This window comes from Stomoxys calcitrans, chromosome 4, assembly GCF_963082655.1.
Source record: "Stomoxys calcitrans chromosome 4, idStoCalc2.1, whole genome shotgun sequence".
Taxonomy (NCBI): Eukaryota; Metazoa; Arthropoda; class Insecta; order Diptera; family Muscidae; genus Stomoxys; species Stomoxys calcitrans.
The window spans coordinates 176,702,843-176,723,743 of record NC_081555.1 but is presented as its reverse complement, the minus strand read 5'-3'; the positions used below and the strand labels follow the sequence as shown (position 1 = coordinate 176,723,743).

Genomic DNA, 20,901 nt, shown 5'->3' with positions numbered 1-20,901 from the left:
CTCTCTCAGTCTCAGATCAAATACATTTCTGTGACGAACCTTGCCTCCGGTGAGCTGAACCCTCTCATATTATTTATATATGTTATCACTGTCAGCAGTATTTTTTTTAACCACTGTGCATGCTGTATTTTCCACAACGTTGCTCTTGCTACTTTGAAAATAAATACTACGAAATTTTGAGTTGTTACACTTTTCAAGAAATTCTTTCCACATGTTTTTTCCATCCACTTGCATGTTCTCATTTAAGACATACTTATCGTCATAGCGCCATCAGGCACTTCATCAAATGTGGCTGCAAAATAAAAATTTTAAAACAAAAACTTTTTTGGAAACTTCTTTTCATCGTAAAGCGTCACACTTGAAATTTGATACTTATGTTAAACTTTCTCTTCGCTTAGTCCCCCTCTCGCCGAGTGACTAAATGCATACTCAGTTTGAGTAATGAATGAGTGTTTGAAGGTTTCTTGGGGCTAGCGGGTTTGACTTCATGAAGCTTTTCATGGCGACAAACTTACTAAAGTGAAGTTACATTGGCTGTTGAATTTTTTTTTTCCATTTATTCTCAAGGTTTTGGTAATGTTGAATTTTTACAAAAAAATAAACTTTTGGTCAACAGTGTCTCATATCTTATTTAAACATTAAAGGCCATAATTTGCAGTATAAGGCATTGCAACAAAGAGCATACATCGCAAAATTTTATTCTCGTCATTGCTTTCACTTGTCACTCAATTGTATTTTGTTCTCATTTATCAATGGCAAGGATTAAAAGAAGAAATCGTCAACATGTGTAACCCCACTTGAGGGCTTCCAGGAAATGTGCTTTCAAGGCGCACAAAACCAAAGAAGAACAAACATTTTTAAGAGTTCCACAAGTTCACCCTATCCTCACCCAAAGTGTGCATTCGTCGAACAGGCAAGCGGATAATCTGTGCTCGTGCATGGATGTTTGGTTTGATAATTCTACAAAGAACTAATGCTAACCCTAATACCTAGCAGCTAAAAACCAGAAAACAGAAGAAAAAAACTACCAACACGTTCATAAGCTTTTTGTGACCCTTAACTAAAAAGAAATCCGAGAAAGAAGGATTTTCGTATAGAAAGTGGGTTCTGTTTCAAATGGAAACTAGTATAAATGCGGGTGGGTGTACTCATGTGTGTATTGCTGTACTCTCATTCAAATCTTAGAATATTATGTACAGCCTCGAAGGACTTTGATCTTTTCCTCTTGCTGTTGGTATTTTGCTTTCTGTTTCTTTGTAGTTTGATATCCTATTTTAAGTTTGATACACTTTACGTGATGGCAGCATGTTTGTGGTGATGCCATGCAGCCGCCATTCAAGTCAAACATGCTCAATTAACAGTGTCATTTCATCATGGCAAAAGATGAGAGCTTACGGGCATTTGCCATGGTGGCATGACATGTGAGTGAATCCGCAACAGTTTCCGGCACACGTACCCTCGTAGTTGATTCAAAACAATGCTTAAACACTTGGTGGCAATAAGTGTGTTGCATAGGAAGTGGTATGGTCGGTGTGGGCGTTTTGAGTTGTTGTCTTTATATTCGATTGAATAGAACGGAGAATAAGAGTCAACTGATATGTAGTGATCGTTTTTTTAGGCCTGTTAAGAAGATCGAGTAAAAGCTCATGAAGTTTGGCTGCGCCGAATCTTATTAACCCTCCACCACGGATCGCATTAGACACGTTCTTTGATTGACTGTGTCAAATATATCGGCGATACATCTACAGATAAAGATGGACTGTACTTGTCATGACTATTAAAAGTCATAAGAAAATACCATGTTTTAAATTTTAGCCAAATTATTGCGCTCTGACGCTCAAGAATTCAAATCTAAGAACCACTGATATTGCCCCCGATTTCTTTCAATTTCTTATCCCTTACGATCTTGTGTCTTCAGGGGCTGAAAATGCTGCACATTTTTCTCAGTCTCAAATCTTCCACATGCGTTAATCTTGTAGATATCTGCATAACTTCCATATCTCTCGAATACGAGGATATTTCTGCCCTTGGGTAGCACAATGCTGGCAGAAGTAGAATCAGGCGGTATGCAAATCTGTATGTAATGCCTGTTCCTTTGTTTGAAAGTTTGAAAGTATTTCTCTCTACATGGAATTCACTAAGTCATAAAACATACTGCATTCGAATTGAATTAACCTAATTGGAGCAAAACTGGGTTGTAGTTCTTCGCTCGACTGTCAATTCGATCGCGGTCATCCCATGGAATTTCTTTCCACTACTGTGGTACAGGGTAATATAACTTAGTGCACCCAAAAGAAAGAGAGATATACCCATTAATAAGTATACCGATCGACTCAGAATCATTTTCTGATTCAATTTAGCTATGTCCGTCTGTCTGTTCGTCTGTCTGTCCGACTGTCTGTCCGTCTGTCTGTCTGTCCGTCAATCTATCTCTCCGTCTGTCCGTCCATCCGTCTGTTCGTCCGTCTGTCTGTCCGTCTTTCTGTCCGTCCGTCTGTCCATCCGTCTGTCCGTCTGTCTGTCCGTCTGTCCGTCTGTCCGTCCGTCTGTCTGTCCGTCTGTCTGTCCGTCTATCTGTCTGTCCGTCTGTCTGTCCGTCTATCTGTCTGTCCGTCTGTTTGTCCGTCTATCTGTCTGTCCGTCTGTCTGTCCGTCTGTCTGTCCATCTGTCTGTCCGTCTGTCTGTCCGTCTGTCTGTCCGTCTGTCCGTCTGTCTGTCCGTCTGTCCATAATTATTTGTGTACAAACTACAGGTCGCAATTTTCATCCGATCATCTTCAGATTTGGTGTGGACATGTTTTTTGGCCTAGAGACAAAGCCTATTGAAATTGGAAAAAATCGGTTCAGGTTTAGATATAACATTCGTACATATGTTCGTCCGATTTGCAGTAATAATGCAAAAAAATGATCATTTATTAACCGATCCTCTCGAAATTTGGCAGGAAGGATTTTCTTACTACTCTCGATATTAATGGTGAATTTCATAGAAATCGGTTCAGATTTGGATACAGCTCCCATATATAAGTTCTTCCGATTTGCAGTAATAATGCAATAAAATGGTCATTTGTTAACCGATCCTCCCGAAATTTGGCAGGAAGGATTTTCCTACGATTTTCGACATTACTGGAGAATTTCATAGAAATCGGTTCAGATTCGGATATAGCTCCCATATATATGTTCGTCCGATTTGCCGTAATACAGCAATGAAATGGGCATTTGTTACCCGATTCTCTCGAAATTCGACAGGAAGGATTTTCTTATGACTCTATATATGGGTGGGATGTTGAAGGGCTCAAAACTACGCAGTGTTCCAAATTTTAGCGAAATCGGTTAAAAAATAAAGCTTTCATGGGCTTCAGACCCTTTATTGACAGATCGGTCTATATGACAGCTATATCTAAATATAATCCGATCTGAACCATACTTAAGTCGGGTGTCAGAAGGCTAAAAATAACTCACTGTTTCAAATTTCAGCGAAATCGGATAAAAACTAAAGCTTTTATGGCCTTCAGACCCTTTATCGGGAGATCGGTCTATATCACAGCTATATCTTAATATAGTCCGATCTAAACCATATTTGGGTAGGATGTTGGGAGGCTTAAAACTACTAATTGCAGCAAAATCGGATAAAAAATAAAGCTTTTATGGCCTTTAGACCCTTTATCGGGAGATCGCTCTATATGGCAGCTATATCTAAACACAGTCCGATCTAAACCATATTTAAGACAGATGTCGGGATTCTTAAAATAAAAAACTGTTTTAAATTTCAGAGAAATTTAAAAATAAAATAAATAAGGCTTTTATGGCCTTCAGACCCTTTATCTGGAGATCGGTCTATATGGCAGCTGTATCTAAATATAGTCCGATCTAAACCATATTTAGGTTAGAAGTCAGAAGGCTTAAAACACACACTTAACACACTGTTGCCAATTTCAGCGAAATCGGGTAATAAATAAAGCTTTTATGGGCATTAGACCCTTTATCGGAAAATCGGTCTATATGGCTATATTTAAATATGGACCGATCTAATCCATTTTTGGGTCAGACGTCGGGAGGCTTAAAATAACTCACTGTTTAAAATTTTAATGAAATCGGATAATAATAAAGTATTTATGGTCATTAGATCTCTTTATTGCCAGATCGGTCTATATAGCAGTTATATCCAAATATGGTCCGATTTGGCCCGTTCAAAAACTTTACTACCGTCATCAAAAATCGTCTTAAAATTTTACGACGATCCAAAATATATATACTTTGTAGGGCCGGAAATTGATATTTCGATGTGTTGCAAACGGAATGTCTAAATGAATATACCCCCTATTCTACGGTGGTGGGTATAAAAATGAATTTGTGTTTGTTTGTTTATTTGTTCCGTATAGACTCAAAAACGGCTAAACCGTTTATCTTGAAATTTTGAAAGATTGTGTAGGTTAGTCTGGAAGAAAACATAGGCTTAATAATTTTTTGATATCGGAAGGGGAGCGGACCCTCCCCCTTACCCCAAAAGTACCACCCAAAAATAAAAGTGTACCGAACAGAACAATATGGGATTCAAATGAAAGGTATTGAGGAGTAGAATATGAATTTCATATTAAAAATTGGGTCCAAATAACTGGGGGGCCGCCCCATCTCGGACCCTTTACGTTACCCTAAAAATACCACCCAAAATCACAAGTGGACCGATAAAGACAATATGGATATCAAATGAAAGGTTTTGAGGAGTAGAATACAAATATGGTATTAACCAATAAGTAAAGGTAAAAATTGGGCGCGGCCGACTACATAATACCCTACACCTACCCTACAATTATAAATTCGGGCAATATTTAAAATAGATCGTTTAAAAATTGTTTTTACTACGGCCATATAAGTGCAAATCCGGCGATAAAAAGTTATGGGTGCTATATCCAAGTTTGAACAGATTTTTATGAAATCTTGCAGATATGTTAGAATCAGTAACAAAATTGTCCGTGTCAAATGTTGTGCAGATTAATGAAAATTGTAGCTACTACGGCCATTTAAGTGCAAATCGGGCGATACATATACATGGGAGCTATATTGAAATCTGAACTGATTTGGATGAAATTTTGCAGATATGTTAGTATCAGTAACAAAACTGTTCGTGTCAAATTTTGTGCAGATTGGTTGAAACTGTAGCTGCTACGGCCATTTAAGTGCAAATCGGGCGACACATAAATATGGAAGCTATATCTAAATCTGAACCGATATTGATTATATCCTGCACATATGTTAAGATCAGTATAAGAACAATCCATGCCAAATGTTGTTCAGATTGGTTGAAAATTGTAGTTACTACGGCGATTTAAGTACAAATCAGGCGATACATATATATGGGAGATATATCTAAATCTGAACCGATTTTTACGAAAATCAATAGCGCCTATCCTTGGGCCGAAAAAGTGATATGTGCAAAATTTCGTGATGATTGGACAACAAATACGACCTGCACTTTGATAACAAGTATACATGGACTCACAGACGGACATGGCTAAATCGAGTCAGAAAGTTTTTTCTGAGTCGATCGGTGTACTTATCAATGGGTCTAGCTCTTCTCCTTCTTAGTGTTGCAAACAAATGCACAAACTTATAATACCCTGTACCACAGTGGTGGTGAAGGGTATACAAAGTTATGGTGTGAATCGGTACTTAATTTGATATAGCTCCTATATTAACCTATCTCCTGATATGACTTCTAAACCTCTTTCGGACGCACCAAAGCCAGAAAAAGGCTGATCATTTGCATCTGTGGCACTGTTATGACTGTCCCTATTTTAATCTATAATGTACGCCCCTCATACCAATCGTTCGCCTGATTTGACTTCTTCACCAACTTTAGGCTTCAACTCTATCCTCGACAGTGGTGGGGACTTCTGTTAGGAATATATTTTAATATTAATTTCTGCTACATGACTAAGTCTCATAATTTGGCATAGCATGCAAGTTGTCATATCAATCTTTTTTCACCACATAGCCAATGTTGAAGCAAACGATCATGTTGCTTGAGTTTTCAACCACCAAAACACCTATTGCCACTACAGAGGCTAATTTGTATAAACTCTTGAAGTTTCATATACACACCCTCACAAAAATAGTTGCCAAATTAACGAGTCTTTAATAAGAACTCTTTGTCATAGAGTTTGGCCCAGAATGTTAAGTAATTATTGTATAACCATTATGTACTTGACATTCCTGCCATGGCATGGCAACATGCAATTCATTTCATGTTGGCATACAAGGATTCAAACACTTATCATACCACCGTCATTTTGGTTTGGGGGACAGCAAGGAAAAGATAGCAGAAGGAAAAAATAACAAAACAGCTAACAAACAAAACGTTCCACAGACACATCTGACCTGAATACAATGTCACTAAGCCTTGCTACCTGTGCAGGTACTAAGCACTTCCATGCCATTCCATTCATTGGGCCTGTTGACAATAACCTTGAATGTCTTATTCTTGTGTCTGGGGTCTTGGTGGAGGGGGAAGGGGGTCTCTTCAATGTATGCAATGGGGCAAAATGCCAACTTGCTGGATTCCTTCAACATTTCGTGTTCACATTCGGATGAGACAACAATGATGTGATTGTTCCAAAAATAGTGGCACACTTATGCCAAAGGAAGGGCAGGATATAAAAGTAGTTGGGATTAAAGGGTGTGTTTGTACTGTGATGGTACATTAGGGTGGAAGAACACATAGATTGTAGCAATTTTTTAACTTTTTGCTGATTGCACAATAAACTTTAGAGAATGATATCTTCTTATATATAAAAATCAATTGGTGTTTGTTTGTTTGTGTGTTCCTTATAGACTCAGAAACGGCTGAACCGATTTTCTTGAAATTTTCATAGATTGTGCATAATGATCCCGTGAAAATAGGGTACTACATTTTTTGATATCTGAAGGGGGACGGACCCTCCCCCTTACCCTAATTTTCAGAAACGCCAGATCTCGGAGAAGGGTGGTGCGATTGAAGCGAAATTTTGTGTGCATATAGTACCCTAAAAATAAAAATTTGGTATCCATGTTGCGGATAGGATACCTAGGGGGGGCCGCCCCACCCTAAAACCCACCAAACATATATTTTGACCAATCATGACAATATGGGACTCAAATGAAAGGTATTTAGGATAAGAAAACGTATCTGATATCCAATTGTCGGACCAAGTGCTAGGGGGACCACCCCAACCCCAAAAACACCCTTAAATCGGACATATTTACCGACCATAGCAATATGGGACTCAAATGAAAGGTATTTGCGAGTAGAACACGAATCTAATATCCAAATGTGAGACAAAGTTTTTGGGGATCCACCCCTTCCCCAAAACACCCCCCCAATCAGACTTATTTACTGACCATGGGAATATGGGGCTTAAAGAAAAGGTATTTAAGTGTAGAATTCGAATCTGATATCCAAATATGGGACCAAGCCTCTCACCAGAAACATCCCCAAAGGGGACAAATTTACGACCATAGCAATATGGGGCTGGATGAAAGGTCTTTGGGAGTAATGCACGAATCAGGTATCAAAATTCGGGAAAAGTATCTATGGGGCCACCCCACCCCCACAACACCACCCAAATAGGAAGTTTTTCAAATAAGAGGGTTTTTAAAGTGGAACACGAATCCGATATATATTTTCAAGGCCAACTCACTGAGTGGCCGCCCATCCCCCAAAACACCCCCCAAGCCGGTCATGTTTGCCGACTATGGAAATATAGGGCTCAAATTAAATGTATTTGGATGTAGATCACGTATCTGATACCAACATTAGGGACCAACTGTCTAGCGGACGTCCCACCACCATAACAACCCCCAAATAGGACGTATTTGCTCATCAAGACAATTTGGATCTTAAAGAGAGTGGAACTAAATATTCATAGTTTTTTGGGACAATACCCCAAACCGGACATATTTGCTGACTTTTGTAATAAGGAGTTTAAATGAGATTTGAGAACGAAGTTGATATCCAATTTTGAGGGCAATGGTAATATGGGGTTCAAATAAATGATATATAGATATATGAGAGTAGAGCAAGTTACTGATATATTTTCAGGGCTTAGTGTTTGGGGGATCACTCCAATCCCCAAAACACCCCTAAATCGGGCATATTTACCGACCATGTCAATGTGGATCTTAAATGAAAGGTATTGGGGGGTGGAGCAAGAATTGATACCCATTTTAGTGACCAATTTTCTGGGGATCTACCCCTTTCCCAAAATACCCCACAAACAGCAATTTTTTAGTGACCGTCGCAATATGGGGCTCAATTAAAGGTATTTGGGAGTAGAATACGAATTTGATATCCAAATGTAGGACCATGTATTTAGGGCATCACCCCTTTCCCAAAACACCCCCAAAAGGAAATAAATTTTTCGACCTTGCCAATATGTGGTTCAAATGAGAGGTATTTGAGATTAGAAAACGAATTTGATAACCTATTTTGGGGCTATGTGTTTGTGGGACGCCTCATACTGTAAACTCCTCTTAAGTCAATGACAATAAGGGGTTTAAGTAAATTGCATTTCAGAGAAGAGCACGATGCTAAAATTTTTTAAATCTTTTATTGTCGAAAATAAATATTCCCAGGAAACTTTTGTTCCATATAAAGTAAAAGAAGGCGCAGCGGAGCGGGCCCGCGTTAGCTAGTAAAGTATATAGATATTGATCGTCTTGACGTTCCGAGTCTTCGTCCGTCCGTCCATCCATCTGTCGAAATCACGATAGCGGTCGATCTCGTAAAGCTAGCCGCTGGAAATACTTAATATTAATGTAGGTCTTGGCATGGCAATATTGAGGTCCGATCTGTGTGGCGTTCATTGCAGTCATGAGAAGCTTAGATGCGAGGTACCGCATGCGTCCACAGGTTTGGGTAGTAGAATGCTTTATACGAAGTAGCTGCAACGGCAGTCGTAGACACTCAGCTTTATCGAGCGTAGAGTCTCAGCGAAGGGTCGGGTGGCACCGGCTCTTTCAAAAATACTGAGTGCCCATGATGCTCGATATGACAAGGCGAGTTATTGGCATCTTTAAATAACCAATGGCTTCCCTGTTCCCACGGGAATCGGTCGTTTGGGACCGGAACGAGCTTGTTCACCTACAAGAGCTTGATGAGGATCGCCACCTCAACATGAAAATGTGGTTGTAACAACAACATTGATAAAGGTCGCTGGGAATTGCAAATGGGTCATATCGGTTCAGATTTAGATATAGCTCCAATATAAACCGATCTCCCTATATGACTTCTTGAGCCCCCGGAAGCCGCAAGTTTTGTCCGACTTTCATCAACAGTAATATTGCCAAGATATCCGAATTGGGGTTGTTTTTGGGGGTGAGGTGGTCCCCTAGACACTTGGCCCTAAAAAAACAATATCAGCATCGTGCTCAGATACCATTCATTTAAACCCCATATTGCCATTGGTTTAAGGGGAGTTAATGGGATGCCCTCAAACATTTGCCCCCATAATTGGCACTCATTGGGGGTGTTTCGTAAAAGGAGCGGTGCCTCAAATACATGTTCAACAATTGGATATCAGATTCGTTTTCTACTCCCAAATACCTTTATATGAGCTCCATATTGCGATGGTCAGTAAATAATTGCTGTTTGTGGGGTGTTTTCGGGGAAGGGGTAGACACCCAGAAAATTGGTCCAGAAAGTGGGTATCAATCTCGTACTCTTCTCTTCAATACATTTCGTTTAAGTACCACAATATGTTTGATTTAGGGGTGTTTTTGGGAGTGGGTGGTCCCCCAAACACTTAGCCCTGAAAATATATCAGCATCGTTCTCTACTCTCAAATATCATTTCTTTGTATGAGGAGGATAGCATCAAAATACAACGGCTGCGTTGGCTAGGTCATGTTGTCAGAATGGCTGAAGAAGCTCCAGCAAAGACATCTTTCGAAGGCATACACGGTGGTACATGCAAACCGGGAATACCAAAAGCCCGATGGATAGATCAAGTTGTGGGAGACACGTCGAAACTGATCCATATATTTTACGAAGAATCTTTCTCTCAAATACTCCAAGCACTGCCTCATTTGCTTTCACAAGTACCCATGCTTCAGAACCATATAACAGCACGGGTAGTATCAGTGTCTTGCATAGTGTAATCTTCATCTGTCGAGAGGTGGTCTTGTTTCTAAACTGCTTACTTAGTCCAAAGTAGCATCTGTTTGCCAGTATTACTCTTCGCTTTATCTCAAAACTGGTGTCATTTGAGGTAGATAAAGTTACTGACTTTCTCAAAGTGTGGTTCCCAACTTTCTCCATTTTCTTTATCTGCTCGGTTGTGCAAGGCCTTTTGGGAGTTGAAACCATCCATTTCGTCTTATCTCCATTTACTGCCAGACCCATTTTCACTGACCTTGAGCCCCTGCTGTGCGCAAGTTCCAGCCGATATTGCACAAGGGGTTTTGTTGTGACTTTCAACAACTGTGCTAAGTATGGTTCAAATAGTTCTGATATAACTGCCATACACACGAATTGTCAGATTTGATTTCTTGAACCTCTTGAAGCCAAATTTGGTGACAACAGCCGTGCCAAGTATGGTTCAAATAAGTCCTTAACATGATATAGCTCCCATATAAACCTAAACCTATGATGACCTATAACCTAGGATGAATTTTCACTCTATTTAAGAATTTCAGCAGGTCCCTGTTAATAGATTTACATAATTCGGTGGCGCAGTTATTCCCTTGGTCTTAGTTTCTGGGACACCCCATGAGCATTCTGCTGACATTTGTGGCTTAGATAGTGGTTTTGTTCATAATTGCTCTCTGCCAAAAGCTTTAAAGTGAATTGCTAGTAACGTCAACATTGTTGCAAATACTAAATTTTTTACATAATGTAATAAAAGCAACAACATTCATATAGCAGTGTCCCTTTGTATGAGGGATCTCTGATATACATGTGTGTATCACATGGCATTTCCACAGAAGGCCGTATAGCCGTACTGTGGCAAGGCTACAAGTCTGTTCAAATGTAAATGCATTCATATGTGGGCAACCGCAGACAACAATAAACAGCAATACTCGAAGGGCAAGGCATTCTCCACACATGCATGCCTGCATTGTTAGTTCATGTTTGCTTGCATGTGGGTGAATTTGTGGGTGTATTTGTGGTTGAGATGTGATCATCGTTTCATTCGAAGAAATCGAAAATCAAAATTATGGTAATGAAATTACACAGAGAGAAAAATAATGTATCTGTATGATTGTTTGTATGTGCTGGAGTGTCACAATACACACATACCGAGGAGAGTGTATTTGAGCTTCTTTCCCAAAGCATGGGCCCCTTTGTCAATGTGAATTCATTGTTGTCCAAATTCAAGAAGCTGTGGCAAATAAGCTTCCTACGCTTCTTATGCATTGGAAACTAAAAGAATTAAAAATAATATCTAGTAACCCTCAAGTAAATTATTGTGTTGTGCAGCTGGCAAGGAGGCATGAATGGAAAGTATAATTAGAGATTTAAGAGAAGATTATATACTTAAATATTTTCTTATTTGCTTGGGGATTTGGTTTCTGGCCAATGAAACTTTATTTAAAATCATTAAAATTTTGTTGTACATTCCTAAGTCCTTTGTAAGATAATGTTGCTCTTTCATCTCAAGCTACAACGAGGGCCATGGAGGTTCTGCTTCTCATTAATTTGTGGTTTAGCATTTCAATGTCTCACCAGCATAACCTTATACAAGGTAATTAGAAATTTCTTTTAGAACTTTTCTTCGAAATCCGCTTTGAAATTTCAAACATGCATTTCAGCTTAAATTCGTTTGCATTTTACCTTTAGAAACTCAAAGATCACGGTAATTGTTGATGGCTGTACTTAATTCCTTTGGAAACTTTTGATGTTGGTGGTAATGGTCACGTTATCTCTTTTTGTTGTTCATCAAAACTTAACTGCTTAGGTAAATTTTTGTTTAATTCTTTCCAAGAATGATTATAAGATACAAAACATTCAAAGAATTATGAGCGTTAAGGCAGCAATTATTTATTTTTTTTGTCTGCTCAAAGGCATGGTATTATTTTACAGGTTAGTTGACACGTAGTGTTACACAAATTCAAATGCAAATTTTGCCCATGAACATTCTACTAAGGAGCAGGGGCAAACTTCTCACATATCAATGAATGCAGTCCGATCAAGGTTGAAGCTCAATGATAAGGAGCCTCCTTTTTATAGCTGAGTCTGAAAGGCGTGCGGAAGTGCGCCACCTCTTGGAGAGAAGTTTTACATGGCATAGTACCTCACAAATGTTGTCAGCATTAGGAGGGGAAAATCACCGCTGAACATTTTTTTCGAAGGTCTCGCCAGGATTCGAACCCAGGCGTTCAGCGTCATAGGCGGACATGCTAACCTCTGCTCTACGGTGGCCTCCGTTACCAAGTTCACATACATTAGAAATGACATTTACATGATACTTGTTTTATTGACATCAAACCAAATCATTTGCTTCTGAGTTAATTTCAAAAAAAAAGTTATTCGTGATGCAGTTAAAGGGGAATAGTTCGATTGCTTTATATTTTCTGAAAAATATAACCGGCTATTTTTATACCCATCACTATAGAATGGGGGTATACTAATCTAGTTATTCCTCGAAATATTGATCTGGGACCCCATGAAGTATATATATTCAACTGAAATTTTGCACATAGTATTCTGTTATGACTCCCAATAACGGAGCCAAGTACGGTCCAAATCGGTCTAAAACCTGATGTAGCTCCCATATAAACCGATCTCCAGATTTGACTTCTTGAGCCCCTACAACCGCGCTTTTTATCCGATTTGGATGAAATTTTGTATATAGTATTCTATTATGACTCCCAGTAACGGAGGCAAATACGGTCGAAATCGGTCTATAGCCTGATAAAGCCCCTATATAAACCGATCTCTCGATTTGACTTGTTGAGCCCCTGGAAGCCACAATTTTAATCCGATTTGGCTGAAATTTTGTATGTGGTGTTCTGTTAAGACTTTTAACAACTGTGCCAGGTACGGTTCAAGAATAACGATATAACTCCCACACACATAAACCGATCTCCTGATTTGACTTCTTGAGCCCCTACAAGCCCCGATTTTTTTCCGATTTGGCTGAAATTGTGCATATGGTGTTCCGTAATTGCCAAAATTCGGCCTGACCGAACTTAGCACGGTTTTACTTGGTGAAAATATTTATGTATCGCAACTAGACCGCTATAATGAAAATGCTAGCGTTGCCGAGCTCCCTGGTGGTGATTCAAAAAAGAACTGCAACCACACTTGAAATGGTTCGACAACTGAAGACTCGCAATTCCTGCCAAAGTGGCAATCAAATGGCTAAAGAGCTGAAAATATTGTATCTCGTGAAATTATGAAACATTTATTGGAAAAGGAGCTCAAGCCAAAGCCTTGGAGGTTCAAAAACAAAAATGGTTTGACCCAAAAGGGCAAAGGAGTTTCTGCTAAAAAATTCCCATTTTAGCAATTTGTAAACTTTCAAACTGATCGTGTTTACTTAACAAATTGTTTTTTTCGAACCTGGAATCAAAGTATATGTGACTTATTGTAGCAGCCCACTACCGCTACGAGACTTAAGGCGATGGGATACGGGATAGAGGATAGGAGCAGATCATATCATTGCGGTATAATCGAGGCGACGATAGGAACCCGGACGGATTAGAAGAGGTTTCCGATCGAATATCTGAGATGACACTTGAGGTCGAGTGCGAGACATTGCTGCCAGAGGCACAGCCGTGGATTGACGGAACTCTGGTATTGCCATCTGGGTGGTCATGTTATACAGATAGCCCAAAGCTAGAGGACAGAGTGGGCCTGGGGATCTTCATTGAGAACCCAGGGGCATAGATCTGTTTTTGACTGCTTCACCATAACACGATCCTTCAGGCAGAAATCCGGGCGATTACGAAATGCGTGAGATGGTGTGTTGCTAAAGCGAGGACGTCGAGCTTGAAAATCTTCACAGACAGTAAACTGGCCATAAGGGCAATAACAACGAGGACGGTAAAAACCAAGAACTTCCTTTTCGGTAGCCATAATTACCATTTTTATACCCACCACCGAAGGATGGGGGTATATTCATTTTGTCAATCCGTTAGCAAAACATCGAAATATCCATTTCCGGACCTATGAAGTATATATATTCTTGATCGGCGTAAAATCTAAGACGATCTAGACATGTCCGTCCGTCTGTCTGTTGAAATCACGCTACAGTCTTTAAAAATAGAGATATGGAGCTGAAATTTTGCACAGGTTCTTTTTATACCCACCACCGACGGATGGGGGTATATTCATTTTGTCATTCCGTTTACAACACATCGAAATATCCATTTCCGACCCTATAAAGTATATATATTCTTGATCAGCGTAAAAATCTAAGACGATCTAGCCATGTCCGTCCGTCTGTCCATCTGTCTGTTGAAATCACGCTACAGTCTTTAAAAATAGAGATATTGAGCTGAAACTTTGCACAGATTCTTTTTTTGTCCATAAGCAGGTTAAGTTCGAAGATGGGCTATATCGGACTATATCTTGATATAGCCCCCATATAGACCGATCCGCCGATTTAGGGTCTTAGGCCCATAAAAGCCACATTTATTATCCGATTTTGTTGAAATTTGGGACAGTGAGTTGTGTTAGGCCCTTCGACATTCTTTGTCAATTTGGCTCAGATCGGTCCAGATTTGGATATAGCTGCCATATAGACCGATCCTCCGATTTAGAGTCTAAGGCCCATAAAAGCCACATTTATGGTCCGATTTCGCTGAAATTTGGGACAGTGAGTTGCCTTAGGCTCTTTGACATGTTTCTTTAATTTGGTCCAGATCGGTTCAGATTTGGATATAGCTGCCATATAGACCGATTTCTTGATTTACGGTTTTGGGCCCATAAAATGCTCATTTATTGCCCGATGTCTCCGAAATTTGGAACAGTGAGTTAAGTTAAGCCCCTTGACATACTTCTGCAATATCGCACAGATCGGTCCAGATTTGGATATAGCTGCCATATAGACCGATATCTAGGTTTTAGGTTTTGGGGCCATAAAAAACGCATTTATTGTCCGATGTCGCTGAAATTTGAGACAGTGAGTTTGTTTAGGCTCTTCGACGTCCTTCTTCAATTTTGCCCAGATCGGTCCAGATTTGAATATAGCTGCCATATAGACCGATCTCTGGGTTTAAGGTTTAGGGCCCATAAAAGAGGCATTTATTGTCCGATTTCGCCGAAATTTGGGACAGTGCTTAGTGTTAGGCTCTTCGACATGTTTACGCAACTTGGCCCAAATTGGTCCAGATTTGGATATGGCTGCCATGTATACCGATATCTCTATTTAAAGTATTGGCCCCATAAAAGGCGCATTTATAATCCGATTTCACTGAAATTTGACACAGTGACTTATGTTCGGCTTTTCGACATCCGTGTCGTATATAGTTCAGATCGGTATAAGGCATATGAGTATAAGGTATGAAATTTTCAACGAATTTTGATGAAAGGTGGTTTATATATATACCCGAGGTGGTGGGTATCCAAAGTTCGGCCCGGCCGAACTTAACGCCTTTTTACTTGTTGTCCATAAGCAGGCCAAGTTCGAAGATGGGCTATATCGGACTATATCTTGATATAGCCCCCATATAGACCGATCCGCCGATTTAGTGTCTTAGGCCCATAAAAATCACATTTATTATCCGATTTTGCTGAAATTTGGGACAGTGAGTTGTGTAAGACCCTTCGACATCCTTCGTCAATTTGGCTCACATCGGTGCAGATTTGGATATAGCTGCCATATAAACCCATACTCCGATTTAGGGTCTTAGGCCCATAAAAGGCACATTTATAGTCCGATGTCGCCGAAATTTTGGACAGTGAGTAACGTTTAGACCCTTGACATACTTCTGCATTATGGCACAGATCGGTCCAGAGTTGGATAGAGCTGCCATATAGACCGATCCTCCGATTTAGGGTCTTAGGCCCATAAAAGCCACATTTATTGTTCGATTTTGCTGAAATTTAGGGCAGTGAGATGTGTTAGACCCTTCGACATCCGTCGTCAATTTGGACTAGATCGGTCCAGATTTGGATATAGCTGCCATATGGACCGATCCTCCGATTTAGGGTCTTAGGTCCATAAAAGCCACATTTATTATTCGATTTTGCTGAAATTTGGGACAGTGGGTTGTGTTAGGCCCCTTGACATCTTTTAACAATTTGGCCCAAATCGATCCAGAATTGGATATAGCTGCCATATAGACCGATCTCTCGATTTATGATCTTGGGCTCATAAAAGGCGCATTTATAATCCGATTTCGCCAAAATTTGGAATAGTGAGTTGTGGAAGGCCTTTGGACATCATTCTTTAATTTGGCCAAGATCGGTTCTGATATAAATAAAGCTCTAAAAAACCGATCTTTCGATTTAAAGTCTTGGGCCCATAACAGAAGCATTTATTGTCCGATTTCACTGAAGTTTTACACAGTGACTTATGTTAGGCTTCTCTACATCCGTGTCTTATATGTTTCTATATTTTGATATATCTACCAAAAAGACCAATATTTTGTTCTACAAAATTGAACAGAGACTTGCCCTTATTTGACCACTTAATGTCCGTGCCGAATTTGGTCCCAATCGGACCATATTTCGATAAAGTTGCTATGAGGGCATAAATTATGCATTTTTCACCGGACTAAGACGAAAGGATTTTTATATATATACCCGAGGTGGTGGGTATCCAAAGTTCGGCCCGGCCGAACTAAACGCCTTATTTCATATTTCAACTGACATAGTTCCTCACAAATATCGCCAGCATTAGGAGGAGAACAATTTTTTCTGCTGTTTCCGCCAGAATTTGAACCCAGTCGGTTAGCGTTATAAGTCCTGGGCTGCTTTACTTGTTTTCAATTTATCCTTTACGATTTAGGATTTCAAGCACTAATGCAATTATCTCCATGCAATTTGTCTATCAGCTACAGCAATACCCATTTTAGGCTTTTTAACAACTCCCTATAGACGACTGCACACTACTACGCCTACGAAAAGGAGCAGTGAAAACATTTTCCTAAACAAAACATCACATACTTTGCATGGAGCCCATATAGTTCATGCATATCGAATGCTAAAAGCCTTTATTGCCATACGCCTAATGTTGTCGGTCCACCTACTCAAAGCGACGCACTTACCTATAATGACCAGGGCATTGCCTAGCAGGCCGGCAAATCCAATAATACCAAAGAACACAGGCACTATAGTGGACACAACTCTTTCAAGAGGCCATTCGGCTTCCAGGCCAATCTCGAGGAGATTATCAGGTGGCAGGGTGGTGTTGTAGCTCTCGTTTGCCGCAGTGCCGAAACGATTTTTGCCCATGCTTAATGTGAGATTGTTACAGTCTGAATAGTTCAGCCATTCGGCACAGTCAACGGCCAAAGAGGATGACAGTGTCTGGGGCTGCGGTGGTAGCGTATGCTGTCGCTGATGTTGGGCGAATAACTGCAGATTGCTGTGGTTGTGGTCCATGTTGTGTAGTTTGCGGTGTCTATGGGGTCAACTTAAGTTTGGGTTTGCCTAACTTCGTTGCTGCAATTATCGCAAAACAACAACGATCGCCTCCTCTTTAAATGGGCGTTTGGGGGGGAGAGAATTCCATTGGTTGCTGTTTCGGGCGTTAACTTATTTACGTGGCCATTTCAATGCCTACCATCGGAAGCATTATCATCAACAGCCATTGCAAGTATGAGAATCGTGCCTATTTGCCTCATTGCAAATGATGACGTGTTTATGGCTGCCCGTGTTGTGTAATCCCCTATATGCCTTCAATCGAGGGCTGGCTAACATCATTTGCTGCAGAGCAATTCTACATAAGGCTGTCATCAATTCGAAACTTTTAAAACTGCTGGCATCCTAGCATTTTAGTGTGGAAATCTGCAAGAAAGAGAAGATGGAAATTTTGCATTACTTTATTGTTTGGCAAATGTTAAAGGCGTTTCTATGGCAATGAAAGTTTTTTCGTCAAACGTGTTTGTCTCTACGAAACTCCTTTGCTGAAATGCTTTAATGAAAAAAGTTTCTAGTTAGTTGAGTTTTCATCCTTTGCTGCTTTCTAGATTGGTTTTGAATTTACACATGAATACTTTTAAATGTGCTGCCTGCAGCAATTTTTTAAACATTTTAAGGATTAGTTAAAACAAGGATTTTGAAGTGCTTTACAAGCTATTCTATTTTAGGGTTTTGTTTGCTAACAGGTTTTTAACAGGCAATAGATTTTAAAATTGCTTTTTAATCTACTCAACACCACAATGGTAGGAATATTAATATTGTCAATCCGTTTGCAAGACATCGAAATAGCCATTTTCGACTCGACAAAGTCTGTGTGTTCTTGATCGTCGTAAAATTCTAAGACCATTGAGCTATGTTTGTCCGTTCATATGTTGCGTCATGTTATGGCCTTAAAAATAAAGATATTGAGCTAAAATTTTGCATAGATTTCTGTTTTGTCCAATTAATGACTATGTTCTTCAACGAGCCAAATTCGACCGCGTTTGGTAGAAACAGATGGCACTGTGCGCTTTAATACACTCTAAAATTGCCTTCTATACCCTCCACCGTAGATTGGGGGTAGACTAATTTCGTCATTCCATTGGTAACTCATCGAAATAATGATCTGAGACCCACCAAGTATATCAGGCCTGTGCCGGTTTTCGAAAACGCAATACGAAAGATTTTCTTTGGCCTAATTTTTGAGTCTCTATTGGTCGCAATTCCTACGCGATTTTGCTGGTGCACAATTACTTTTTTTATGGCTTCCAACATAAGTGCCAAGTGACTTTCAACATATTGGGTTGCCCAAAAAGTAATTGCGGATTTTTTAAAAGAAAGTAAATGCATTTTTAATAAAATTTAGAATGAACTTTAATCAAATATATAATCGCGATTTTGTTCGATAACCTTTTGTCATCTTCCTGGCAAATTTAGTATTCCACGCTCATAGAACTTCTAGCCTTTATCTGCAAAAAACTGAACCAAGTGCGATTTTATAGCCTCATCATTGCCGAAAGTTTTACCATTTAAGGAGTTCTGCGAACATCGAAATAAATGGTAGTCTGATGGTGCAAGGTCAGGGCTATATAGTGGATGCATCAAAAGTTCCCAGCCAAGCTCACTCAGTTTTTGGCGAGTGACCAAAGATGTGTGCGGTCTAGCGTTGTCCTGGTGGAATATGACACCTTTACGATTGACCAATTCTGGTCGCTTCTCCTTGATGGCTGTATTCAATTTGTCCAATTGTTGACAGTAAACATCCGAATTAATCGTTTGGTTCCTTGGAAGCAGCTCAAAATATACCACACACTTCCAATCCCACCAAACAGACAGCATAACCTTCTTTTTTTCTAAAGCAGCTGATAACTGACAGAAGAAAGAATGCAATTACAGAGTCACAAGCCGTTGAAAAAATTTGTCAACGCCGACTATATGAAAAATCCGCAATTACTTTTTGGGCAACCAATACATGTCTGAATTGCTCTAGAACCTGAAATAGCTCCCATATAAAACGATCTCCCGATTTAACTTCTTGTGCCTCTAGAGGGGCCTTAGGCCCATAAAAGCCACATTTATTATCCAATTTTGCTGAAATTTGGAACAGTGAGTTGTGTTAGGCCCTTCGACATCCTTCCTCAATTTGGCCCAGATCGCTCCAGATTAGAATATAGCTGCCATATAGACCGATCTCTCGATTTAAGGTCTAAGGCCGATAAAAGGCGCATTTGGGACAGTGAATTTGATGAGTCATTTGTGTGGCACCGAATGACTTCTTTTTATTCCCGTACGTAAAAAATAAAATGAGAGGTAAACGTTTTCGACACCTGAAGAAGCGGTTGATACGTCTTGAATGCATGTTTTGGAGATACCTCAGTCAGAGCGGGCAAAAGTTCTTCGACAATTGGTTTAAATTCATGCAGAAGCGTATAGATCTTAATTAGGGAATATTTTGAAAAACAATAAAGCGATTGGGAGGCCACCGTAGCGCAGAGGTTAGCATGTCCGCCTATGACGCTGAACGCTTGGGTTCGAATCCTGGCCAAACCATCAGAAAAAAATGTCAGCGGTGATTTTTCCCCTCCTATTGCTGGCAACATTTGTGAGATACTATGCCATGTGAAACTTCTCTCCAAAGAGGTGTCGCACTGCGGCACGCCGTTCGGAATCGGCTATAAAAAGGAGGCCCCTTATCATTGAGCTAAAAACTTGAATCGGACTGCACTCATTGATATGTGAGAAGTTTGCCCCTGTTTCTTAGTGGAATGTTCATGGGCAAAATTTGTGTTGTTTGTATAAAACGATTGTCGATGATTAATATCTGATTTTGTGTTCCTCAATCCCGAAATATAAAACGCACTCTCGTATTTCAATTTTTGAAGGCTGGAGTATAGCTCCCACTTTTATGGCCTTTGCTAACGCATTTATCCAACGATCGTTGTAACATTTTGCGTTAAGATGTTTTCCATAACTCCCACAATATGTCTGGATTTTGGTCGACATTCTACATTTCAAATTTAAGCAAACTTTAGTTTCGACGAGATGACCTAAATATACCCAATGTTGTGTAGGGTATCAAAAAGTCAGCTTCGCCCGACTTTAGTCCGCCCTCATGTAGCTGTCATTGCTAGTTTGGCAGATGTACCAGTGTGAACTTGATAAAACTTCGTATCAGCTACCCTGTATTTTAGTTAACTTTGACACCACAGTAACAGACAGACCAGGCCTCTGATGGGAATTGAGCTGACGACCTCTGCACTAATAATCCGAGCACACTATCAATTTGGTTATTATGGGCGGCCTTTTGCAGGAAAAAAATTTCATAAAAATAAAGTTCTCCTGGAAATGAGGTTTCAA

The 20,901-nt window shown here is 39.8% G+C and overlaps 1 protein-coding gene across 1 annotated transcript in view; it reads right to left on the bottom strand.

Moving 5' to 3' along the window:
• LOC106082032 (allatostatin-A receptor) overlaps positions 1–20,901 on the bottom strand; it is a 223,334-nt gene that overhangs the window by 79,768 nt on the left and 122,665 nt on the right. Inside the window, exon 2 of the mRNA XM_059366898.1 lies at positions 17,190–17,931. Within this exon, the coding sequence (XP_059222881.1) occupies positions 17,190–17,526 (337 nt within the window). The 5' untranslated portion in view covers positions 17,527–17,931. The remainder of the gene's footprint in view (positions 1–17,189; positions 17,932–20,901) is intronic.